The 26959-nt window shown below is 54.2% G+C and overlaps 1 protein-coding gene across 1 annotated transcript; it reads right to left on the minus strand.

Annotated features, from left to right (window-relative positions):
• Positions 1-203: 203 nt before the first annotated feature.
• On the minus strand, positions 204-23108 carry LOC102943120 (creatine kinase U-type, mitochondrial). Its single transcript, XM_037911608.2, has 9 exons — positions 22727-23108; positions 12682-12880; positions 9508-9603; positions 5781-6002; positions 4777-4862; positions 1806-1929; positions 1459-1593; positions 870-995; positions 204-446 (listed from the first exon to the last, which is right to left on the minus strand). The coding sequence occupies exons 1-9, from the start codon at positions 22873-22875 to the stop codon at positions 330-332; spliced, it is 1254 nt and encodes a 417-aa protein (XP_037767536.1). The 5' UTR covers positions 22876-23108; the 3' UTR covers positions 204-329.
• Between the last annotated feature and the right edge of the window lie 3851 nt (positions 23109-26959).

A 26959-nucleotide genomic window follows, 5' to 3' on the forward strand; every position in this document is an offset into this window, starting at 1 on the left:
GGCGCCGGCACCTGCTGCCGGCTCAGCCAGGGAGCTGCAGCCTCTGGCGCTGAGCCAGTCAACAGGGCCTGGTCTGGAGCCCTCTCCCTAAGCAGGGCCAGGAATGGGCTCAGGGCATCCCAGCCAGGGGCCAAGGGCCCTGGGAAGCTGAGACGGGAGCCCCAGTGGATGCTGGGGGCTAAGAACCAGCCAGAGCCAGGCTTAGAGCCGCAGAGGTTTATGGCGGCTGGTGCAGTGCATTGGGGTAACACAACGGCCAGCAGGACCGGTCAGGCTACCGGGGGTGGGGGTGGGTCCAGGGATGGGACCCATCCAGGCAGGGCTCGCGTTTAGTGCCTGAACTGAGGAACAGGCGAGGGGATGCGGATTTCCTGGCCCCTCTCCAGCCGCCGCTCACAGTCGATCAGGTAGTTCACTCCATCTATCACCAGCTGCACCAGCTCCACCTGAGGCAGGAACACAGAGCCTGAGTCAGGCACCGCCTCTTCCCGCAGCCAGGGGCCACGGCTGCAGCCAGCAGCCCTCTGGGCCCACACAACACTTCCCTGGTAGCCCTCCCCGCCCCCGGCTGAGCCTTCCCCGAGCAGGGCCTGGCTCCTGTAAGGCGCTGGGCATGCAGGCCCTGCACACCCACGAGCACGGGACACCCTTGGCTGTGGTAATCGCAGGCGGCACCCGCACCTCAGCCTAGGCCCCCAGTGCCAGACAGCAGCACAGCACCCTCGTTCCTCCACAGCCCTCCGCTTGGCTCCGTCCGTGGGCCAGGAGCCCAGCACTTCCCTCAGCCGGCTGGCCTGCCGTTTGCCCCCACCCTGCTGGCAGTGCCCTCCCGTGCCAGGCTTTGCCAGAACATCAATCCAGGCAGGTACCTCAGATTTTCCCAGGCGATCCAGATTGGAGATGTCAAAGGTGCTGCCGGTGGTGGCCGTGTCCACCCCGCCCGTCCCACGCTTCTGCAGCCGCAGGTTCTCCAGGATCTTGGCGAATCGGGTGTCCTGGAAACGCAGAGAGGCGTTGGGTCAACGCCTTGCGGGGGAGACTGGGTCCCTGCTGAGGCAGTCGAGGAGAGCAGGGCTGGGGCCTCTGGAGCTAGGAGCCTGGAGAGGCTGCCAGGCCTGGGTGTGGGACGGGGAGCCCAGCCAATGAGAGTGGGGAGTCTCTTCCCTGTAGGGCCCTTTGAGGAGAACGCAGGGAACTGAAGCGGGAAGCCCTGCCGTAGGGATTGTTCCCAGAGATGGGACGCAATCTGGTCTGCGGTTGGGCCCAGGGCCACCTCGGATCTGTGTCAGACGGAGCTGTCTGTACTGCTCCTCACACCAAACAGCTGCTGTACCTGTCCCCCAACTTTGAGAGAAGCCCCAAATCCCGGGACCCTCAATGGCTGTTCTCCTGGCTTTGTGAGGTCTGACCTGCCCCTAGGCTCAGCCCTGCTCTGAGCAGCTACAGCTGCAGTTGTACCTTGCTCAGCAACGGCAGTTTGATGTGGACCCCTGCACGCAGCCCAGTGCCCAGGTTGGACGGACACGTCAGGATGTAGCCCAGCCTCTCGTTCCACATGAACTCCCAGCCTCGCTCCTGGATTAGTCTCTCCACCTGGAACCCAAGGAACAAGTGCAGGTCAGCCTCCCGGTCAGCTCTCCCAGCACTGCCCAAACAAAGCCTGGACCGGCTGCTACAGGGCTTGGGGCTCAGCAGCCCCCCAGTGTGAGCCACTGACACTGGGCACTGTGGGCTGAGCCTACCCCTCAGGGGGCCATTCCACTGGGCAAACCGGGAGGGTCAGGCCGGGGCGTCCTTGCGCTCACCTCCTTCAGGCCCTTGCAGAACCTCTCAAAGACCCGCTTCATGTTGCCGCCCTTCTCCATGGAGATGAGGCGGGTGTGATCCTCCTCGTTGATCCAGATCAGGAAGGTCTTCTCATTATTGTGCCTGGGGGAGAGGACAGTTTGTCAGCATCCAGAGCCACACCTGGGCCGGGTAGATGCTGGGCAGCCCACAGGCAGGAGGTGCCCAGCCAGGGTCAGCCCCTGTGACAGACTCACGGTGGGAGACTCTTGGGCCAGCTCTGGCTTGCAGGTGGCACCGCCGTCTGGGAGGAAAGCATTGATCTAGGCCACTGGGGAGCCAGCGAGGTCCCAGCAACCAGGCCAAGCCTGCACGCCGTCTGGGCCGAGAGCACTGATCCTGCCCCTGCTGGAACGGAGCCAGCTAGATCCCAGCAGCTGCAGCCAAACCCTGACAGCTACACTGCAGTTAAAAGAAAAGGAGTACTTGTGGCACCTTAGAGACTAACCAATTTATTTGAGCATAAGCTTTCGTGAGCTACAGCTCACTTCATCGGATGCATACTGTGGAAAGTGTAGAATGACCCAACACTCTCACAAATCTTGGGAGACAGGCCAGTCCTTGCCTACAGACAGCCCCCCAACCTGAAGCAAATACTCACCAGCAACCACATACCACACAACAGAACCACTCACCCAGGAACCTATCCTTGCAACAAAGCCCGTTGCCAACTGTGTCCACATATCTATTCAGGGGACACCATCACAGGGCCTAATCACATCAGCCACACTATCAGAAGCTCGTTCACCTGCACATCTACCAATATGATATATGCCATCATGTGCCAGCAATGCCCCTCTGCCACGTACATTGGTCAAACTGGACAGTCTCTACGTAAAAGAATAAATGGACACAAATCAGATGTCAAGAATTATAACATTCATAAACCAGTCGGAGAACACTTCAATCTCTCTGGTCACGCGATTACAGACATGAAAGTTGCGATATTACAACAAAAAAACTTCAAATCCAGTCTCCAGCGAGAAACTGTTGAATTGGAATTCATTTGCAAATTGGCTACAATTAACTTAGGCTTGAATAGAGACTGGGAGTGGCTAAGTCATTATCCAAGGTAACCTATTTCCCCTTGTTTTTTCCTACCCCCCCACCCCCAGACGTTCTTGTTAAACCCTGGATTTATGCTGGAAATGGCCCACCTTGATTATCATACACATTGTAAGGAGAGTGATCACTTTAGATAAGCTATTACCAGCAGGAGAGTGGGGTGGGGGGAGGTATTTTTTCATGTTTTGTGTGTATAAAAAGATCTTCTACACTTTCCACAGTATGCATCCGATGAAGTGAGCTGTAGCTCACGAAAGCTTACGCTCAAATAAATTGGTTAGTCTCTAACGTGCCACAAGGACTCCTTTTCTTTTTGCGAATACAGACTAACACGGCTGTTACTCTGAAGACTGCAGTTAAACAGTCCCACACCCCCCGCCAGCGGGCACAGGCCAGCCACGGTGTGTAAGTGCAGTGGGGACACTCCCTAAGGCGGCGTGTCTCAAACACCACCACCAGCGCATTTGTCTGCAGCCACAAAACTCCACAGCATGGGCAGAGATTGGGGGGGGGCAAAGCCGCGTCCCCTCCTGGCAGCACACAGCTATTGCTCCTGACTAGCTGTTCCTGAGGCAGTGGGATGTGCCACCTTGGGGTTTGCGCTGGCACCACCAGCAAGGGTCGACGCCCTGCACCACGCAGCCTCCCCAGGGGCTCTGGGCAGGGCCTCTGGAGACACGAAGGGCCAGTGTGTGCAGCACCGGGGGCGGCTCTTGTCCACGGAGGTGGCTATGATGTTTGGTCACTGGGGCTCCCCCGGGCAGCTCCCCCACTCCAACCTGCCCAGGGCATGGGGAGCCTGGGACGCTGCAAGTGACTGGTGAGTTCCCCCCACCTTCCCCGGGGCCATGGGCTCTCGCTGAAGGGTTGCAGGGGGCAGGCACAGAGAGGTTTGTCAGAGCGGCCACCAGCAAGGGTTGGCGGCCGCACCCTGAGGCCACCAGAAAATTGGTTGTGAGAATCCCTGGGCTAAGGGGTCTGGGGAGAGCCAAGTTTGGCTCCTACAGCACAAACAAGCCACAAATGATTTCTCTTGGAAAAGCAAGCGCCTTGCTGGGGCCTCGTTATAAGGGGCGGGGGCAGCAGGGGTATGAGACATGTGTGGGGCATGAGTTTATATGCATTTGCCTACTGCCAAGTGTAAACATGTCGGAACGACTAGGCCATGCTCACAGACTAGGGGACTCTGCTGGGAAGCAGGGGCTCTGAAAAGAGGTGGGGGTCCTGGTGAATGGTCAGCTGAACAAGAGCTCTTAGTGCGATGCTGTGGCCAAATGGGCTAATGCGATGTTGGGATACATAAACGGGCAAATCTCAAACCAGAGTAGAGAGGGTTTTTAACGTCTGTATCTGGCACTGGTGGAGTTCTGTCCAGTTCTGGTGCCCACTGTTCAAGAAGAATGTTGATCAGTTGGAGGGGGTCAGAGAAGAGCCCCGAGACTGATTAACGGGTTAGAAACCTGCCTGGTAGTGAGTGAGTGGTGACATTGAAGGGCTGAGATAACTTCCAGTTGATCTCTCTGAAGATAAAGTCAGCCCTCAGGAGTGTTTGAACTGGGTGTATGGAGGAGGATGAGAAAGATAATGGGAGGGGGGTTGTAGAGAGGGGGATATGGTCATGGTGGGCGGGTGGAGGCCGTGTGGTTATGGGGGGCTGGTTGTAGAGGGAAGTGGCTATAAGGGGGGGGGTGTGGAGAGGAATGGGGGGGGTAATAGGAGGTGTAGTTGTGGGTATTGTGCTGCCTTGTGTGGCCATGGCAACTGGCTAAGGGCAGTGCCTGGAGTCCTACTGGTATTTCTGCCAGGCCCCTTTGCCCCACAGGCTGTGTGGTGTCAGCTGCCCAGATGAAAGCAGTGGATCCATACCAGATTCCTCGGGCATCGGGCCAGTCCCGGGCCATTCCTGATGCCGTCAGTAAGGGGGAGACGGGCTTGTCAAAGAGGAAGTGATCCTGCGAAAGGAGGTGGAGTGTGAGCAAGACACCCACAAGTACCGTTCCCAGGGGATACCCTGCCCAGACCCTGAGCTCTGGCCTCTGCCCTCCTCTGTTCCCCTTCTGATCAGCTCCCCAGTGCAGGGCGGACCCAGCTACCTTTGGGGCCTGCAAGCTGCACTCTGGGAGCTGGGAACATCAGGGGCAATCTGTGCTGTAATCACTGGGCAGGGCCAACTCCCAGCAAGATCGACAGTGGCTGTCCCTAAGGATCCCCTTCATTAGCGTCCGCTCCGGGGCTGGAACTGCTGCGGAGCCCCAAGAGGCTCTGGCTGGATCTGCCCGGAATTGCCCCGGGTCCAGAGGCTGCAGGGCCCAGCAGGATGCTGGCAGCACCCAGGAGGCCAATCGTAGGGAGACAAGGAGTGGGAAGTGCTGCAGGAGGTGCTGGGCTGCAGGGTTCGTGGCCCTTGGGACTAAGCAGCATGGCTGTGTTGTTCCCCTCTGCAGCCAGCCCGCTGTGGAGCCAGCTAGATCCCAGCAGCTGTGCCCAAGCATGCGCACGGTCTGGGAGGAGAGCACCTAGCCAGCCTGCTGCAGAGCCAGCAGTGCAGCGGATACCATCTGCCATGCCGGGCAGGGAACCTGGGTGGGGCAGGCAGGGGCAGCCACTGAGGAGTGTGAAGGGCAGGTGGACAGGGGGCGGGAGGGGGATGGGGGCAGTGGCAGGGAGAAGAAAAGGGCAGAAGCTGAGCTAGTATTTCTGGGGTTCTTCCTCCAGGGTACCTGCCAGTTTTGGCCCATCTGTGTCATACCCTTCCCCGGCCCCCAGCAGCCCCATGGCTGGCCCTGGCCCTGCCCCACTCCCTGGGGTGGCCCTGATGTGTGTGTCCCCCATCACCCCGTGGCAGCCCTGGGCCCCGTGTGGTTGCTCACATCAATGAGCTGCTGCTGCTCCTTCTCCGTCATCTCGCTGAGGCGATAGTACCGGCCGGCCAGGTCCCCTGTTAGGCCGCTCAGGGCATCCACAGTCACCTTCTCCACCTCTCTCCTCTCAGCACGGGTGCAGGCAGGGGGCAGGCTGAGCCCGCGGATGCTGCGCCCTGTCCGGACGCGCGATGATAGGACGTAGCGCTCATCGAAGTAGCCGGACTTAATCTGGGGGTAGAAACGGGCTGTGGGAGGTGAGAGCCCCAAGATGGGAGCGAGCCTGGGTCATCAGTGAGGGGCAGATAGGGTGGGGAAGGGAAGCCAATGCTGGCTGGTAGGAGCTGGGTCAGTCCTTGTCTGAAAAGCCCCCCAGAGGGTGAGATGTGGGGGTTACAATGTGTTCCCCCTCCCCTGCCCCCCCAGGGCTGCACCAGCATCTGCAGCCAGTGCCTGCCTGGAACCAGCGTTGGGCTGCTGATTATTTTTGCCAAAAGACTCATGCCCCAGGGTGAGTGGGTGGAGTCTCATTATGTGTGGGTGGGGCATAATGATAAATGGGTGGAGCCAGGAGTTTTGCCCTCCATTTCCCATTCTGCCCAGTTGGGGGTTAAAGCAGTGTCCTCCCTTGTGCCAGGGGTACTGGGCTCTGATTGTGCCTGTAGGTCACATTTTGGGGTGCAGCCCAGACCGGCAAAAGGGCAGTTATGGGCTAGCACCATTAACTGCCCACAGGGCTGGGCTGCACAACTAGGTGCTTGTAAGGTTTCCCAGGGCTTTCGGCTTTCCCTACGGGAGCTTCCCTGTCCAACTTTCCCCTTGGTGGGTTCCCCTCCAGGACAGCTGCTTGTGCACTCTGCAGCAGAATCTGCCCTCTGCTCATCTGCAAACTCTGGCAGCTGACAGGTGGGACGGTGTCCTCAGTCCTAGGTATTAACTCCCAGCTCTGAACGTGAGCGACTTTCCTCCGCTCCATGCCCCCCCCCCCCCCACCCGAAAGCACACTGCTTTCTTCTGCTAGCTAGAGCTAGACATGTCTTCCCTCCCCCAAGCAGTCTGGGTCTTCCCCTTGCCCTTCGGGGTCCCAGAACTATATTCCATTTCACCATAGTGTCCGACGTTCACAGCCTGAGACACTGGTCAGCCGGCATTTCCTAGCAGCATTTCCGTAGGAATGCAGCCCAACACCCCGTCTAACCCTTCTCACTTAGCCAGAGGTATAGGAATTTTATATCTGCCCAATGCCAGGCGTTCTGTCTCCCGGCCAGGTAACATGCCAGTCTCTCTGACCATGCTTTCCCTGGCCAGAGAAATCTGGGCACTGGGTCCCTCCTCCTATGCATTCTTTGCTATTCACCTTGGTAACATTCATAAATTCCACAGCCACTTTCTCTGAGTCAGGCCTCACAAAATTAACGAGGGGCCCCGCAGGCTTCTCTATGTTAATGACAGCTGCAGTGATCTGGGTTGGGCAGGGTGTGGGCTTATCTTCTCTTAGTTTAGGGCCATTATTTCTGGTAGCACCTTCTTGGACTATTCTCCTGAAGAGGGGGTCTGTGATGGTGGTTTCTAGCAAGGGAGCAAGATTGGGGAGGTGAGTGCCTGGACTCCCAACCACCCTTTCTCTTCCCAGGGACAAAATGCCCCCCTCACTTAACACTGGGCTTCTGCCCTTTCCTCTGTGGCTTGCGCTCATTGGCCGTGCTGGCTTGTACACAGGAATCAGCCGGAGTTGCTGTTTTGGGGACAGGCCAGGGATTTATCCCAAATAGCTTGTTTGGCTTCTTCAGAACATTGCTCCTTTGCAAAAAGATCAAACAGCTGTTCACAGCCCTCTGCCTCCTTCCCCTTGCCCCTGTTTTCATCAAACCACATGGTTTATACACACGGTCTCTAGGACTCAGCTTGTCCTTCATTCTGAGGTTTCGAAATGTTCTCCTCACCTCAGGAGCTACCGGGAGCCTTTGCAGTGTGGCCTCTGTCAATTCCCCATAGTTCAATGCTTGTGTAAAATCCGTTCCATTAAAAACATGTAAAGCTGCCTCGAGTAGCTGCTACGGAACGTTGGGCCCTTATGACCTCCCAGCTGGGTGCTCCTTGGGGAGAGAGAGCACCTGTGAGCTCTGTCCACGGCTTCCCCTCATGTCCAGGCTCTGCAGTCTCTCCTCCTCCTTTGTCGGTGGCTCCAGGGCTCACTGGTGCACAGCTGCTAGTGCTCTTTGGCTCCGCTGTCCATGTCCCATTGTTGGTATTCACGCTCTCCCTCCCTTTGTTCTGGTTCCTATTTCTGCTATTCTCCCTGCTGCTTTCTCAGCATCTCTTGTTATGGCTTTTTGCTCCTTTCCTACCTTAGCCAGCTCCAGCTACGCGGCTGTTTCACCAGCATTCATTTTAAATGTCCTTTGTTCTGTAGTTCTCGTACCCAAAATACACACAATAACCCTGTAACCCTTCTCTGACTGCTCCCAGCCTGGGCACTTGGCAATCACTTACACGGTTTTACCAGTGCTTAGAGTGGAAAACTTCAGTCCACACAGCAAGCCAGGTGAAAATCTTGTTTGACTACGAAATGATGACAGCTTGGGGTACAACTCAGACCAGTGAGGGGTTGTCTCACCGCTTGTCCCGTAACCCCATAAAATGCTCTGATGCTGTAGCTCCCTGTCTGGACCCTCCCGGCCAGCAGACAAGCCCGCAACTCTGACTCCAGCAGCTGGTTTGTTACACCCCAGCCACTCTCTGTTCTCCACCAGCCTTGGTGACTGTTCACCAAGTCCCCCCAGTCCCAAATTTCCTCAAAACTGTCTGCCCTGAAGCATCCAGCCCTCTCCTGGAACGTTCAGAGGAGTAGTAAGATTGGTTGGTCTGTTGAAGAGACAAAACCACAGCAGCTTGTTGCTTTAACTGAAGCTAACAAGCACCTCAAGTCAAACACAGCACTGGGCTGGCCTAGACTCCAAGTAAAACGTGTATTTAATCACAAGATCGGTTGTAGTGAGTTCCAGTGTAAGGGATAAAATCAGAAATGGCTACAAGCAAATAAAACACGTTGTAGTGACTAAGACTTACCACCACTCCAGCCTTGGTTCAAGGTCAGATTTTTACCACAGGTCCTTCCAGCAAGAGGCTGCCCCTTTGTGGGGCAGGGGGAGGGGTTCCCACAAAGTTCAATGTGCTCAATTCCTTTGTCTTCTTCAGTGAACGATCACTGGGGGCTCTTTGCCCTCCCTTTGCTAGCCCAGTGAACTCGTACCGTGCCCCAGCTGCAGGAAAGGTGCCGTGGAGTCTGATGAAGAAGACTCCATGCTGGTGTCTTCTCACTGCTGCTTTCTACAACACAAATGGATCTGTCCCTCCAGCCTCCGATAGGCCAGTCAATGGCCACTTGACAGTGATTATTAATTGTGATTGCACCTGGAGGGAGGGGGTCAGCCTTTCCTTTGTCTGGCAAACACCTGTTTACCCACTGCCAGGCCTGTCGGCTTGAACCATACCATAGTGCCATAGTTCCTTCCCATTTCCTTTCCCTTGGGTGTTTATGGTACATGCTCCATGCAAGACTATTGTTGCTCAGTGTGTTATCGGTTTTCCAATGACACCTGACACAACACTATTAGATACAGGTTAGGCCATAAGGGAGTTGGGGACACTGCAGAGGTCAGGCCAGCTGGAATCATTACCTGACACCAGTGAGCCCTGGCCCTCTGGCACCGTTTGACCCCAGGGTGTTACACACCTTACTGGCATCCAGGTCCGTGGGGTGTTTCATGGTCCGTGGGTTGTAACCATTGTGTCTCTCCTGAATCACAGGGTCAAACAGGTCCGCGAACACCTGGAAATAAGGCAGGGATTAGAGAGGAGTCATGGGGAGCAGGGGGCCATCTGCCTGATGGGGGATAGGCCTACTCTCCATTCTGTGCCCGGCCCAGCAGTGCAGGGAAAGGGGCGATGGCCTGTCCCTGCAGCACTGTCCTGCAGCCCGAGCGCTCCCTAGTGCATCTTCCGTGTAGGGTCCAGTGCATCTTGTAATGCTGACCTTCCCTCCACCCAGTGGGCCTGTGGGCTGCACAGGCATTGCAGCTTAGCTGCAGCCTCTTCCCAGGGAGAGGCCAGTGGAGACAGGGATTGCAGAGCAGGGACAGAGAAGAAACTGACTACTAATCATCCCAGCCACCCCCAGCAATGCCCTAAACCAAGCCAGGCTCCCTCCTCCCCACTGGGCAGCCAAACACTGCAACCCCCAGAGCCCCGGAGCACCTCCCACCTCCGTGTCTACCTCCCCACCCCCCAGTGCTGCAACCCCTGCCAGTGGGGGGCTATGGGGTTAGGGTGTAGGCTCCCTGCGCAGTGGTGGGGGCATTTATGGGGTTAGAGTGTAGGGCACTCACAGGCAGTGATGGGGAGGGCATGTGTTTGCATTATGGGGGCCTGCGCAGTGATGGGGGGTTATGGGGTTAGAGTTTAGGGACATCCCTTAAAGTAGTGGGGGGTAATGGGGTTAGAATAATAGAATTATAGAAACGAAGGGACCTCAAGAAGTCATCATGTCCAGCCCCTGTGCTGACGCAGGACCGAGTAAACCTAGATCAGCCCTGACAGGTGTTGTCCAACCTGCTCGTAAAAACCTCCAGTGATGGAGATTCCACAACCTTCCTTCCAACCTCTGGAAGCCTGTTCTAGAACTTAAACACCCTGAGAGTTAGAAAGTTTTTCCTAATATTTAACCTAAATCTCCCTGGCTGCAGATTAAGCCCAACACTTCTTGTCCTACCTTCGGTGGACATGCAGAACCATTGATCCCCATCCTCTGTATAACAGCCCTTCATGTAATTGAAGCCTGTGATCGGGTCCCCCTCAGTCTTCTTTTCTCAAGACTAAACATGCCCCGTTTTCTTAACCTTTCCTCACAGGTCATAAGAACGGGCAGACTGGGTCAGACCAAAGGTCCATCCAGCCCAGTGTCCTGTCTACAGACAGCGGGCAATGCCAGGTGCCACAGAGGGAATGACCAGAACAGGTAATCGCCAAGTGATCCATCCCCTGTCACCCATTCCCAGCTTCTGGCAAACAGATGCTAGGGACACCATCCCTGCCCATCCTGGCTAATAGCCACTGATGGACCTATCCTCCAGGAACTTATCTAGTTCTTTTTTGAACCCTGTTATAGTCTTGGCCTTCACAACATCCTCTTGCAAGGAGTTCCACAGATTGACTGTGCTTTGTGTGAAGAAATACTTCCTTTTGTTTGTTTTAAACCTGCTGCCTATTAATTTCATTTGGTGGCCCCTAGTTCTTGTGTTATGAGAAGGAGTAAATAGCATGTCCTTATTTACTTTCTCCACACGCGTCATGATTTTATAGACCTCAATCATATCCCCCCTTAGTTGTCTCTTTTCCAAGCTGAAAAATCCCAGTCTTATTAATCGCTCCTCATACAGAAGCCGGTCCATTCCCCTAATCATTTTTTTGTTGGCCTTTTCTGAACCTTTTCCAATTCCAATATATCTTTTTTGAGATGGGCGACCACATCTGCATGCAGTATTCAAGACGTGGGCGTACCATGGATTTATATAGAAGCAATATGATATTTTCTGTCTTATCTATCCCTTTCTGAATGATTCCCAATATTCTGTTCACTTTTTTGACTGCCGCCGCACATTGAGTGGATGTTTTCAGAGAACTATCCACAATGACGCCAAAGTCAGGTTTTCTAAACGTTTATCATTTTTGTTCCTCTCCTCTGGAGTCTCTCCAATTTGTCCACATCTTTCCCAGATGTGGTGCCCAGAAGTGGACACAGTGCGCCAGCTGGGGCCTCACCAGAGAGGAACAGTTACCTCCCATGTCTTACATACAACACTCCTGTTAATACACCCCAGAATGGTATTAGCTTATTTTCAACTTCATCATATTGGTGACTCACATTTAGTTTGTGATCCATCACAGGATCAGAGCCACCCAAGGAACCGGAACACCTGTGCCACACCCAGCCATCAGGGGGTGCACCTGGTGAGGCCACACTTCTTCATGGGGTCAGAGTATAGGGAACCCTGTGTGGTAACTGGGGCGGGGTAGTGGTTATGGGGTTTGAATGAAGGGAAGCCCTGTGTGGTCACTGGGGCGAGGGTTATGGGTTTAGAATGAAGGGAAGTCCTGTGTGGTGACTGGGGTGGGGGAGAAAAGCCCCACGTGGTGACTGGTGTGGGGGGAAAGGGGGAAGCCATGTGTGGTGACCAGGGGGTGGTGGTAGTTATGGGATCAGAATGAAGGGAAGCCCTGTGTGGGTGTGGGTGTGGGGAGGGTTTATGGGGTCAGAATATAGGGCAGGGAAGGAGCACATGTGAATACCTCTGGCCTGCCCTTTGGCCAGCATCAGTGGTTGGTACAGGTTAATGTTCGACAAGGCAGACATGCCTCTAGTTTAGAACAAGTTCCCCAGATTCTAATAAACCAGGAACCACTTGAAGGAGCAGCCAATGGCCTGTAAGGGGCTGGAATCCCTCCCCTCTCCCCCCGCCCCACCTCTTGATCCCCATCGGGTCCCTTAGAGTGCCCAGTGCTGGGGTGTGTCCGGAAGGATCAGATGTCCCATAATGCACCTGCTTGTGCAGTGCTTTTCTGGAGATGAGCAGGTCATCCTGACCCCAGCTGGTGACCCCTGGGCCCTTAAAGCAGGAGGGCTAGGAGCCCATGTCCCTGCAGATGCTATTCTCCATCAGGTAAATGTCTGACGGTAAGAGGTCACAGTGTGGTGAGGCCAAGGAGATGCATGCGCAAGCTATGGGTGATGGTGCAGGGCTCGTGAGTGCTGGGGCATGAGATGCTGTCTGGCTGAGGCTGGGGGTTTTTGTGCTGCTAAGATTATTATGCGACGCGTTTGAGTTGCTCTGCAGCTCTGGCAGCTGCTCACCTCGTAGGACTCTTCATCACCAGCTACCATGCCCACAGTCTTAATGAAGGGGTGCCCAGGATTGTCCACGCCTGTCTGGATGCACTGGTCCAGGGTCCAGCTGTTGGGGGTGGTTTTATCGCAGAGCTGGGCATAGATGGCAGGGGTCAGGTTACTTGACATGCAGTTGTTGTGTTTCCGGAGATCTGGATATTCGGCGCTGTGGGGAGAACAGAACATGGGGAATGTTTAACCCTCTGGGCTGGAGCACTGGCCTTTTTGGATTTCAGTGTGTCCTGCTCGTGTGTCAGGGCACTGGGATCTGCTCCCTCTCGGCTTTCCACGTCCTCCGCCCCCAGTGGAGAGGAGGTCACAGTGGAGGGAATACCACGTTGGCCAAGATCGCTACTGGCCCCTGCAGACTGATGGGAGCCTAGCTGAAGCAGCAAGCTCGTGGCTTCCCATATGTGAATGCCAAGGATCTCCGTCTCTGGCCCCATGCAAGGCACTGGCTTCCTCTCACCTCCCTCCAGCTCCAGTCCCATTGCTACCTCCTCTGGCCTTGCTCCACCTCACTCTCTCCTACACTCCACAGTGACTCTTGCCCCTACCTCCCCCGCACTGCCCCGTGCCAGGAATTGCCTCCCTGCACTGAGGTGCTGGACTCCTCCCCTCTCTGCTCAGCCCCTACTCCCCAGTCACTTCCACCAGGCGCAAACACAACCATCTCCTCCCTGGCCTACCCCTGTGTAAGCACCTCTGGGTGGAGGCTGTGTTCCCCTGTCCCACACAGCGCTGAGCTCGCTGCTGGTGCAAAACAGAATAAATGTCTTTCCATTCACCATCCATGTGGCAAGAAAAGGGGAGCCCAGGCTGGGCTATTGGGGGGCTGCAGGGCTGGAGTGAGGAGAATGGGCAAAGAGGGGGCTGGGGCTGCTCTGGCAGGAGAACCCAGCCCAGGTTTTCTGAAAGCTTTAAGAATTTGGGAGCTTCCATTCTGGTTTATTTCTCCTCAGATCCATATTTTCTTCTCTTCCAGTCAATAGAATTAGGTGTCCAGCCTGCTCTCCACAAGCCCACTAGCCCCTGTCTGCATCTTTAGCCATCCATGGCTTTTGAAAATCTGGCCCCACATCCTGTGTGTTTTGTACAGGGTCAAGCACATGGATTGTTCCTAATAGGGATAGATCTGTGAGCCACTGCCCCTGGGGTCCCTGCACCCCTTGGCTTCTTCATTGGTGTTACCTTGGCTGCTGGTGTCTGGACAGGAAGGAAGGGACGCACAGAAGGACAGAGAAGGAGCCAGTGACCCCAATCTGCAGCTGTCAAGAACTGCTCCCAATGGTGCAGTTTATTGCATTAGGGAGATGCTTGCCTTTAATCAGCTTAACAAGAGTTCTTCTCCTGACCTCATTCTCGGCTTAGAGAAGCTTTGTGCTTTTCCTGTGTTCACTGGGGGCTTGGCAGGGAGGGCACCTGGCCACAGCCTCTGTGAGCTGAACCCTTCCTCCTGCTAATGGGGCAATCTGAGACAAGCACCTGTTAGCTCAGACAAAAGGGCGAAAGGCTTTGCATGAGTCTTTCAGTGCTAGACAGTGGCTGCCGTGGGTCACGGGGCCAGTCTCCGTCCTGGAGAGCATATGCTGTCCCCAGCCCCCATTGTAGGTGCTCTGATCCTAGTCAGGGGGTGACAGAGGTACCCAGAGCATTCTCATTCCTAGGAAAATACACACAGAGGTGACCGGTGAGCCCCACTGCAAACAGCGTGTTCTAGCCCCGTGAGGGCTGCCTCGTCAGGCTATTGAAGGGAAGCTGGGTGGCAGCTGGATGCTGGGGGGCCAGAGCTCAGCAGACGTTGGCCCGCTGAGGTAGGTTCCTGGTGTTCGGGAGCAGCACACTGCAGTTCAGCACAGGTGCTGGCCTCGGGGCAGGGGTATTTGTAGCAATCACAGTCCCCTGCTGTTGCTGCCTCCCCCACCCGGCATGCGATACAACGCACAGTGCTGTGACTGCAGTCGCCTCCACTGTGGGGCCCCAGGAATGTGTCTGCCTCTCTCGCCTCCATGGGAACAGTGGGCCCTCTGGCTAGGCAAGGCCCTGCAGCTTCTCTGAATCCAGGGTGGGGAGAAAGGGAGGGACAGCTTCTGCTGACTGCTCTGAGCAGACACCACTGGCCACGGGCTGACTGCTCCATAGGGGGACTAAATCCAGTCTGCTCCAGGCTGAGCGCTCCTTCCTTCCCATACTGCCTCAAGCTGGCAGGAGTAGGGGCTGGCAGGAGTAAAGCTGGTCCAGACCACCTCAGCTCCAAGGAGAGCGTGCCCCACCCTGCAGCATAGCCTGGCTGGTTCCAGTGTTCCTCACACTGGTGTTTGCCCTCTGCCACAAGCTAGCTATTGCCCCATGTACAACCTGACGCACCTTGTCATGGACACACGCTGCTGGTCCCAGGTGTGGATCGACAGCCTCTTCCCCATGACATTGTGAATTCTAGCTGGGCAGATTCCCCAGGGGAAGAGCGGGGAGCCCCCAGCCCTTTCAGTGTCTGCAGAGCTGGCTGAGCAGCTCCAGCCGGGGCTGGACATTTCAGCAGAATGCAGCTTCTTGTAAGGTGTTAAGGGCTCCACTTGTAAAGAGCTGCCGAAGGAAACCATCTGCAGGGCACAAGTTTTGATTGGTCCTACAAAACCCAAGGAGTGTGCCAAGCACTCCTCCTGAGCCCCCTGCTGGCACCTGTTCATTGTGTACTGTCTGTCCGTCACAGCCACAGAGAACTCCTGTACGAAGCGGGTCATGGCCTGATACTGTCAATCTCCTAGGAGAAAGCATCATGGCATCTGGGGCTCCAGTTACTGGCTGCTGAATACTGGGGGGACCCCCATTTGACCTTTGCAGGGTTGTCTGCCCCCAAACAATCTTGACTCACTCCCCCAAATCAGGAGATTGTGTTAAATCTCCTCTTCAGCCATAATATATATTGGGTTCTTGTACTTTGGCTTGTGGTCTCTGAGCCTTTGGGGTCCTGTTCAAGGCAAGGCCAAGCCAATAGATATGGGGCAATTCTCAACAAAGGAGCTTATTTTTGGAATTTCATGTACACCCCCCTCCCATCATAGATCATTAGACAGCTTCTGTTATGTATGTTTCGATGAAGTATGATGTGGAGCTGTCAAGTGGTGGCATAAGCCTGTAGGTGAGGTGAAACAACAGTACCCAGAATGAAAGTCATTTTTTGCACAGTTACAGAGACACTGCAACGTGATTGTGACTGCCGTTATTACTGGTCAGTTTCAAAACCTTAATATGGTGTTTGGGTCAATACTACCAAACAATGTATCAAAAGATTTGTGTTCGTTTTCCATCAACAAGTTTTTTTCTCAGAAATTAAGCTGTTTAGCACGTGGCAAAAGTGGTGAATATCAACATTTTGCAATATACTAACATGAAATATTTTCACATCACATATTTGTAATTGTCAAAGGCTCTCACAAGTGATTACAATAGTTTTCTGTTTTTCAGCTGAAATTTGCTGACCAGATCAGTGTCACACTGAATATTGTGAACCAGTAGCCGCAGATTACATGTTCTTAGTTTGTACTGCGTAGTGGGTAGATGTAAATATACATGAACTTCTCTAATGTAATCTTCTCCAGCTGTAAGCTTTGCTCCATACAAAATAACATCTTGTCTGCCTGGCAAAAGGTTTTAGTTTGTAATTGCCTATGCATGCAATACTAGCCTTTGAAATATTCTAGAAACTAGCTTTGTAATTCAGTGATACTTTTATGCACAGGTCAGCATTAGGGTTCGAGATGACAATTCACAGCTGCATATTGCACTTGGATCAAAGTGCTCACTAAACAAAAACAGCAAGTTGGATACTAACATACAGATTTGTGCTAATTTAGATCTGTATATTGTACCAAATGAAATATAACAATATACTCTGGGACTTCTACCTCAACAGGGAAGTTCTAATATATGAAGACATAGAGGATACAAGCCCCTTAAAGGTTACATCAAAGAGAGAGACTCTTCACAAACTTTGAATATGTGTTATCTGTCAAGAAAATGAAAAGAAGGCAAAACTGTCAAAAGCCACCAGTGCTCGTCAGAATTTGGTGATGCCAGCAGCAGAAAGCAGGAGAAGTGAATTCTACTGCTGGCTGCTGGATGAGTTTTCTAGTTTAGATGATGTGCCACCAATGCTCTCTCCTGGGGGTGCTTTCAGAAATACACAAGGAAGTTGAATTTGGCACGTGTCAGAGTTGTATTGAACCCAGGAAAGACAAATTCTGAATCTGGTCAGAGAGCAACCTGTTCACCCACTTCTATAGCCACCTGAGCAAGCACATCCTCCAGCAACTGGTCCTGTTGCAGTGCTTTGCCGGAGAGAAACCCACAAGGGCAAACTTCATAAAATAGAAACATTTGAGAGAACAATCTGAGAGGAGATGGTGACATGTTGCTCAGAATATCTGGGAAAGACAAACTGCATCCTTAGCAATCAAATCACTCACCATGACTTTCTTCCTACTTTAGTAAAACTAATCATAAAGCAAAACCATCCAGTTACACTGCAACAATAGTCAACTTGTGATATGGCTTTTCTGAGCTGATTGAAGAGAGACAATGATCTTATGTACAACAAGAAAGCTCATGTCCAAGCGCCTTCAAAGGTATAAAGCCCTACTTCCCTCAGATGTGGAAACATCTTGCCATTACAGCAAGGTGAGAAACACTATGTATGGTTCTGCAATTTCAGTCCAGGCACAGCATGGACAAGGCAAGTCCACCATTGTTTTATGCAGCACAATACCATTAGCTGGTGCTACCCAAGATGCTATAATCTGAAGCAGGAACTTTATCTACAAAACATTTGGATGACTTTTTTTCTGGTGACTGAGCCTGACAAAATGCTTTCAAATGAAGAAGTGGCTTTGAATAATACCACTTTAATCCTTTGGTCTGAAATAGCCAAAATGAAAGCCTCTGAATATTATCCAAAGCCAGGTGATTGTAGTCTACAGAGATCAGTCACTTTTGTGCCCTAACTGGTGCAAGATTTTGTCCTTTCTTTGACAGATAAAGAGGCACATAATTCAGCCAGCAATGAGCATAATATTTAACAGTTCCAAAAGTATCACATGAATGCTCATAAGCCTTGCTGCACAGCCGCACTGCGAGTCTGGGTCTTCCAATTGGACAAACCCTGAGCAGATCAGTAGTGACTACAGGGCTCTGGGGCCAGAGCAAAGGGGCAGGGGCACAGGCTGTGTTCATGCCCATCCTTCCAGCTGAGGGTAAGGGCCCAGGCAGGGAAATGCACATCCTGGAGATATGCAGATAGTGTTGGCTATGCAGATAGTGTTGATGGGACAGCTTTGACTTCCTTGACAATGGGATGCAGGTCTGGAAGGAAGGTCAGGTGCACCCCACCTCTTCTCAGCAGACCAAGAGGCACCAACTAGCAAGTTAGTGAGGAGGGCTGTAAACTAGGTTCAAAGGGGACAGATGACAAAAGCCTATAAAAAAAGATGACTGTAAGAGAGGGTTAAATGTTGGGGTGGGGTGGAGGGTAAGAGAAATTACAATAGAAGCATCAAGAAAGAAATCAGTAAGGGAATCTGCTCAACATCTTAGATGTCTATATGCAAATGAAAGAAGTATGGGGAAAAAACTGGAAGTATTAGTACATCATTTAGCTTATGATTTAATTAGCATCACAGAGACTTGATGGGATAAGTCTCATGACTGGAAGATTGGTATAAAGGGGTATAGCTTGTTCAGGAAGGACAGGTGGGTAAAAAGGGAGGAGGTGTTGCATTGTACATCAAGCATATACACTCTTTCTGAGATCCAGAAAGAGGTGGGAGGTAGACCAGTTGTGTAAAAAGGGGTTAAATAAGCGTGATGTTGTGGTAGGTGTGTACTGTGCACCACCAGATCAGGAAGAGGAGGTGGATGAGGCATTTCTAGAACAAATAACAGAAATATCCCAAACACAACGCCTGGTAGTAATGGGGGACTCTACCTATCCAGACAGCTGTTGGAAAAATCGTATGGCAAAACACAATGTCCAATAAGTTTTTATAATGTTGGGGCCTCTGTGTGTCAATCCCCACGGAGCAGAGAGATGTTAATTAGGGTGAAGGGCTGAGCTTCAACAGAAGGTGTTATGACCTTCCCAACAGGAAAGGCTGAGCGATACCAGATGGACTCGTGTGGTTTGTTGCACCTGGAAGTTCCCTGTGGACCTTCAACAAGAGGACAAAAGACTTTTGTCATGGTTTTGCCTCCTCCCAGTGAAAATGCATCAAGCAAGAGACTCCTCCCATCAACTGAGCTTTGCAGCTGAAAGCATGTGGGAAGAGGAGAACACAACCCCTAAAAAGAAGGAACTGATTATCCCTGCTGCTTGGACTATGTGTGTGTGGGGGTTGCCTTGAGGCAAAAGCAAGAGATCCCGAGCCACTTAGGTTGGGTTAGTCCTAAAGGACAAATAGAGCTGACTGATTATAGAAGCTTCTATTACCTCTAGAAACTGAGACTAACTCATTTGTCTGTTTGCTTGCTTTAACTTTGTAAATAATGCTCTGATTTCCTTTTTCTATTTAGTAAATCTGTATGGGATTGACTACAAGTGCTGTCTTTGGTATGAGATCTAAGGTGCAACTGACCTGGGGTAAGTGACTGGTCCTTTGGGACTTGGGTAACTAGAATATTGCTCAAAAAGAACAGGAGTACTTATATCTTCTTACTATATGTTCCATTCTATGTATCCGATGAAGTGGGCTGTAGCCCATGAAAGCTTATACTCAAACAAATTTGTTAGTCTCTAAGGTGCCACAAGTACTCTTGTTCTTTTTGCGGATACAGACTAACACGGCTGCTACTGTCACAGTGCCTCAGGGGTTTACATTTGGTAATTAGCTGGTGCAATCTAAGTACTGTATAGAAATCACTGCCAGTCTGGAGTTTGTGCCCTGGTTCCTAACAGCCTGCCCTGAGGTTGGTACTTGTGCTCTTGAGTCAGCAGGCAGCGTTTCGTTGCATTGCTTTAGTCCTCCTACATTAGCATGAACCCCTGTGACGTTATGAGTGTAATTTAATATCTCATTGAAAGGTGACAGGGCCAGAAAGAGTTAATTAACTCCCAGACTGACCTGACCCATGGCCAAACTTTAGAGACTGGTTAGGAAGAGATGGAAATGAAGAGAGCTTTGAAATGCAGCCTGCATTGTTAGAGACAGAAGAGTAGATGTTTGCTCAGGTCTTGTGATGTCAGCAAACAAGTCTTGTCTATGGCTGTAGCTTTGATTCAAAGATCAAGAAAGGAATATTAACATTTAGGAAGACACTTGAGTGAAATAGTATTATTGTCTGTATGTCTCTTTGAAGGTTGTGGTAACCTGAGTCTGAACTGTTTAATGGATAAATGACCCTGTGCTAATTGCCAGGATGTTTGGGAGAAGGAAAGTGAAGCCGATTGTTTTCTCAGGCCAAAAGGCTGCAGGAAATGTATAAAAACCTTGGGACACGATCCTTCTTCATCTCAGATCTGCTTTGGGTTTCAAGAGGGGGAACCTTAAGCCATAAGGATTGAGATCCCCAGTCACTGACTGGAGTCACCCTTAATATGGACATTGGACTGTAACCTATGGACTATTTCTAAAAGGACTTTTGGCAATGACAAGCTGATCTCTGCCATGTATCTGAACCTCAAGAACTGAATTCAAGTCTGTCTGTATATTGATCTTTTAACCAACACTCTCTCTCTTTTCTTTTTAAATAAATGTTAGTTTAGTTAATAAGAATTGACTATAAGTGTGTATTTGGGGTAAGATCTAAGTTATCATTTGACCTGGGTCTGGGGCTTGGTCCTTTGGGGTCAGGAGAACCGTTTCTTTTATATGATGAAATAAGATTTTCAGTGATCACCATCATATCTGACATGTGTGTCTGGATGGAGGCCTGAGGCTGGATACTTTAAGGGAACTGTGTTGTTTGGACGTCTGATTAACCAGGGAGGTGCTATAGCAGCTGTTTTGTGCTGGCTGGGTAAATCTAAGTATTGGAATATCCACCAGCATCTGGGGTTTGTCTGCCCCGTTCTGTTTGCAGTTCACCCTGATTGACCACAGCGGGCTCCCATGGGCAGCACTGTCACAACCCGTCACTCATGTCTTCCCTAGTGGCCCCAAACACAGCCCTGACATGCTGGAGGTGGTAGGGGGCAGAGATTTGGGTGGGAGCGCTTGGGCCAGTCACTGAGGGCAGGGGTGAGGGTGGGGAGAGGGTTCTTGGGAAAGCAAGCCGGGCCAGGAGCACACATGCCAGGCATAGGATGATCAGGGTGATCAGATAGCAAGTGTGGAAAAGCAGGATACTTTGGGGGGGGGATAGTTGCCTATATAAGACAGCCCCTAATGTTGGGGCATCTGGTCACCCTAGCAGTGAGTCATGTGGATAACTCATGGCTGCTCTGTCCAGCTATGGGGCCTTTCCCATGCTGTCTCAGGGCCTGTGCCTTTCAAAGTATGTATAGTGCCCATGCCCCAGCTACCAGCCTAGAGCCAGAGGGTTAAAAGAGACCCAAATATCACCTACTCTAACCCTCAAAGAGTCGAAGGCTGCCTGCCACCTCCACGCCCCAGCCTGTGAAATGTCCTCCCCCAAGGGTAAAGCTCCCCTGTGCAGGAACTACAGCTTCTTCAGAGCCTGGCTGCAGCCCCCTGGGAGCTAAGGCCCAGCCCAGCCCTCCCCAGGACCACTCCCAGGGCCAGGGGCTGCTCCAGGGGCCCTGAGAGCATGAAACATGGACAGACCTTGCTGCAGCCCGGTGGGCTCAGCCAGAGCCTGCAGGGAGGAGGCCTATGCTGAGGCGGGAGGTGCTCTTAGCTCCAAGGCACAGAGAACTCCCTTGCCCAAGGTCACAGGACTCCGGATGTAACCCGCAGATCTTGGGGTGGTAGGAGGGGGGGGGAATCGCAGGCCGATCCCCTGCCCCAATCACTAGCACCCATAGGTGCTGGAATGAGGGTGCTGGGAGGCTACCACACCCCCTGGCTTGCAGTGGTTTCCATCCCACAGGGTTACCGTTTGGTTCAGTGGCTCTCAGCCCCCCACAGTTCAAACGGTTCCAGCCCCCTGCAGCCGCTGCCCGCCAGGACTCCAGCCCCCTGCTCGCACTCCAGGAGCTTTCCAGCCAAGGCAACCTCCAGCCAGAGCTGAGCGCCCACACGGCGATCCAGCCACCCCGCAGAGCGTCCCCAGCGCCCGCCAGACCCTGCCTCTGGCGCAGGGCCGCAGCCGCCCGCCCGGCCCCTGTGCGCTGGGCAGGGCCAGGCCGGGAGCCGGCGGGTGACCCAGCCAGCAGGCGCCGGGGGAGGAGAGGCGGCCCGTCCCGTCCGGCTCCAGGTGCGCTCCCGCCTGCGCTGCCCGGCCTGCCTGGGGCACAGCGCGGCTCCGCGGGGGGGAAGCAGGGCGCCGGGAGCCGCAGCCGGCAAAGCCGGCGCGCCTGCTGCGTTCTGCGGGCAGGGCTCCGCGCCCGGGGTTCCAGGCGCGTTCATCCGGATCAGCAGGTGAACCCCGGCCCCACGTGCTCCTCCTGAGCATCCCGGGCCCGGAGCTTTCCCGGCCGGGAGCCAGGACGGCTCCGACCCTGCCCCGAGGGAGACGCAGCGGAGCTGGGCTGGGGATTTTCCCCGAGTGGCCCGGGGCAGACATTGGTCCCTCTCCGCCGCAGCCGCCGGGGGAGGCGCAGCCCGAGATCTGCAGCAGCTACGTGATGGCTCGGGGCGCCAGCCGCAACCTGCGCTGCCTGCAGGGACCCGGCCAGCTGGGACCGGCTCTTCTCGGGGGCGATCCGGGCTGGGCTCCTTCCCACCCCACCCCCACGGGCCGGAGAGCCCCCAAAGCGTCTGCGCCCCCCGCACCCACCCCAGGGCGCTTCCCCCTGGCTCCAAGGGCGCCCCCTCCCCACACTGGGAGAGCGAAGCCCCCCTCTAGCTTTTGCACCGAGCCCAGGGAGGGTCCCGGCAGAGCAGCGAGCCCCGCCTGGTACCTTGGCGGGTAGAGGCGCCGCTGCCTCTCGCCAGCGCTGACCGCGTCCTGGGTGAGCAGGAATCCGGTGGCCAGAGACCCGGCTCCCACCACGGCCAGGAGGCCGGCGGATTTGCGAGCGCACAGGACGCGGGCGAACGTGCCAGCCATGCCTTGGAGCGGGGCGCTTGGAGCTCGGGGAGGCAGCCGGGGAGCGCTGGAGCCAGGCGCGGAGAGTGGGAGAGAGACGGGGAGGGAGGCAGGATGTGATGGGAATAGGCACCGCTCCGCAGAGGGGTGGGGGCGGGCAGGAGAGGAGATTACAGCGAGCCGCAGTGAGCTCAGGAGCGCAGCGTGCCAGCCTGGCCGCCCCAGCCTGCAACAGGCAGCCTGCCCCCCACCCCCGCGATGCCGGCCACTGCCCCCTGCACCCCCCAGCCACAGCCCCTCGCCGCGCCCCCTGCGGCCCCGGCCACTGCACCCCCCTCCCCACAGCCCCTACCCGCGCCCCCGGCCACTGCCCTCTCCCCCTCGCCCCCGCCCCTCCCCGCGCCCCCTACGGCCCCCACCACTGCACCGCCCTCCGCAGCCCCTCGCTGCTCCCCCCTGCTGCCCCGGCCACTGCCGCCTGCACCCCCCCGCCACAGCCCCTCGCCGCGCCCCCTGCACCCCCCGCCACAGCTCCCTGCACCCCCCGCCACAGCCCCTCGCCGCTCCCCCTGCACCCCCAGCCACAGCCCCTCCCTGCGGCCCCTGGAGCCCCCCCGTTTTTTACCTCCCCCTGCAGTGACCCGCTCCTACAGTGTTGCCCTCCCCCCCCCCCGCAGTGTTGCCCTGCCGGCGCTTAGGGGACGGGAGCCGTGCGGCCCCGGGGGTGTTCGCGGCCCGGGTCTCTCGGGGCAGGGCCGGGGGCCGCCTCGGGGCTCGGCGGCGGTTTCCTGGTGCGGGCGCCCGGGTCAGCACCCGGGCTGTGGACAGCGCAGCAGGGCTGGCCGGCGAGCCGGGCCCGGGAGCTGGAAGCGGCCGGGGGATGCGGGCTCGGGGCTGCGGGGAGGGTCAGAGCTGGAGGCGGGATGCGAGCCTGGGCGAGCCCCGTGGCCCGTGTGGCCCGCCTGGTCCTGCTCTGCTGGTCCTGCTTCGCGCACTGCGGGGCCGAGCTGCCCCTGGGCCAGGGCAGGCTGCGGAGCCTGTGCTGCGGGGCAGGGCAGGTGCGGAAGGCGGCCGGAGCAAAGTCCAAACGCAGAACTGAGCCAATAAAACACACCTAGAAACGGCTTTCCAGCCAGGCCCTGGGCAAGCCCCGCCAGGGAGCCAGGCGGCTGGCTGAGCTGACCACCGCCCTTGCGCCAGGAGTCTTGGGCGGGACATAGAATCATAGGCCTGGAAGGGATCTCCAGAGGCCATCTAGTCCAGTCCCCTGCACTCCTGGCAGGCCTAAGCATCATCTAGACCATCCCTGACAGGTGTTTGTCCAACCTGCTCTTAAAAACCTCCAATGAGGAGATTCCACAACCCCCCTGGGCAATTTATTCCAGTGTTTAACCACCCTGACAGTTAGGGAGTTTTTCCTAATCTCCAACCTAACCCTCCCTTGCTGCAATTTAAGCCCATTGCTTCTTGTCCTATCCTCAGAGGTTAAGGAGAACAATTTTCCTCCCTCCTCCTTGTAACAACCTTTTATGTATTTGAGGACTGTTGTCATGTCCCCTCTCAATCTTCTCTTCTTCAGACTAAACAAACCCAATTTTTTCAATCTTCCCTCAGAGGTCACCTCTTCTAGAGCTTTAATCGTTTTTGTTGCTCTTCTCTGGACTTTCTCCACTTTGTCCACATCTTTCCTGGAATGAGGCAGGCCGCGGCCCAATCAGCGCGGAGCAGAGCGGAAGAATGACTTCTCATGTCTTGCTTACAGCGCTCCTGCTAATACAGCCCAGAATGATGTTTGGTTTTTTTGCAATAGTGTTACATTGCTGACTCATATTTAACTTGTGATCCACTGTGACCCCCAGATTCCTGTCCGCAGGACTCCTTCCTCGGCAGTCATCTCCTTTACCATAAGCAGCTGTGGAGTTCTCCCATAGGCAGGGACTCGCCTCCTTCCAGCCCTGCAGTTGCCCTGGCAATTTGCTCTGTTTCTGAGTCTATTGCTGCTTATTGACTTGCCAAAATGTTGTGGGACTTTGGCACTTCTAAAAGTGTCTTGATTTGCACACACAAAAATGGAGGCACTCAGCAATACAGGTGGCTTAGTGCAATGACATTTGCCCTCTGAATGTGCTGGCACTGTAGAGCTCCAGGGATGCTCACAGGCCTCACCCGCCCCGGCCCATGGCAGACTGCGCTGCACTGCAGTGAGCCAAGGGGGGAGGATGCGTATGCCCCTCTGCTCCAACATTGCCGAGCCCTGAGGCTGTTCTATGGTGCTCCTCGGGACCAGGTCAGCTCTCGGTGGTTCATGGATCAGGGAGCTTACAGCCAGATTTGTGCCCCACACTCCAAGATGTGCCAGGCACCAAGTCTCTTTCTGCGGCTGTGCAGCAGCCCCAACCCCTCCTGCGACAGTAGCTGCTCTTTGTGCTCCATGCCCAGCTCCCAGCAGTGGGGCCGTTTCTCCCTGAGCCTTTTTCCTAGGAGCCTAGGAAATGAGGGAGGTGGGAGGAAATGGGATCAAGGCGATGGTTGGAAGGAGTGGAGGAAGAAAGAAGATGGGAGACCTCAGCCCTGGATACTTGGGAAAGGAGGCTGGAGGCGTGGGAGGCAGATTTTGCCTGATACTGTTCATTTTGCAATTTGCACAGAGCAAATTCAGAGGGGAAAGAAGGTGTAAATGTTTAACCAGGAGGGCAATTGGAACAATTTCCCAAGGGTTTTGGTGGACCCACCATTACTGACTATTTTAACATCAAAATTGGATGTTTTTTGTTTTAAATCTATGCTCTGGTTCAAAGGGACTTATTTTGGGGCAGATCTCTGGCCTGTGCTATATGGGAGGTCAGCCTAGATGATCACAGTGGCCCCTTCGGGTCTTGGAGTCTGTGAGTCCATGTAGAGGGCAGAGCAGAGATGGTGGTTCTTCTGGGAACATGGGGACACTGAGTCTCTCCTGGGGCTGGTGAGCGTGCATGGGGAGTGCACACACTGCACACCCATTAGAATGGCATACGTTTCTCCCCAGAGCACTGGCCCCACTTCACAGGCAGTGCAGAGGGGAGGTCTCACTCCTTTCCTACACATTCCCACCCTTTTCTGCTGATTTGCTCCCAAGAGGGAGCCAGGACTTAGCTGTGTCTTGTCACAAGGCTGGGACTAGGGGAAAATTGGTATGAAACAGCCAACAAGACTGGGAGCCCTCTGGGGCAGGGACTCTGTCACTGTATTTGTGCAGTATTCAGCACAGCAGGTCCTCCTGATGGTGACTGGGACCTCTAGGCGCCATGATAATAAAATTATTATTAACAAGATGTGTGCTTGTCTTTTCGTCTACAGTTCATGTGTGGCTTTCCTTTTCAGACTGCAAGCTCCATGTAAGCTTTTTAATGGAGCCTCTACCTGGCATGCTCAGTCTCCTGCGTCTCTTCTCCAACCCCCGTGGCTGTTTGTAAGGTGTGCCGTGCTGCTGGACAGTTGGATAAGGGAATGAATTATTTATTTCAAATGTCACCTCTGTCTCTTACACAAAAGGTGGGAGCCTGGTTCATAACACTCCCTCATACTTGTCCAGTTATCTTTGTGTGATAAGCAAAACAATCCATTCCTCTTATGGAGCTACCTTATCAGCCAGCTGAGTAATATTGCAACACTCTTATCTCTCCTGAGTTCTCCTCTGCTTCATCTCTCTCTCTGTTACACACATACCCTATGGTCTGGCTCTCCCCCTGCCCCATAGTGGGTCACACCTACCCCTCTGTCACCCAGACCCTTCTCCCCTGAGACGTGAGCTGCAGGTATCACACTTCCCTTCTTCCTCTCTGTGGTCCCCATCTGGGACATGCCTTTCAGAAATAACATCCTCTCTCTCTCACTGGATTAAGAATGCACAATGGGGGTAAGACAGAGCAGAACTTCAGGATATGAGTGGCATTAGTTACTGTGCTTAATTAAAGTCAACACTGAGACAAAACCGTGTCTGTCTTTGCTCTGTTCCAGTGACCTTGGTTCTTTCTGCTTAGGTTCTTCTATTTGCATTTCTTGATAAACCACTGCTGTAAGGTGTGTCTGAGCCATGTTTACCTGTTGGCAGGTGCATGTAGGTGGT

Source organism: Chelonia mydas, chromosome 10 (assembly GCF_015237465.2).
Source record: "Chelonia mydas isolate rCheMyd1 chromosome 10, rCheMyd1.pri.v2, whole genome shotgun sequence".
Classification (NCBI taxonomy): Eukaryota; Metazoa; Chordata; order Testudines; family Cheloniidae; genus Chelonia; species Chelonia mydas.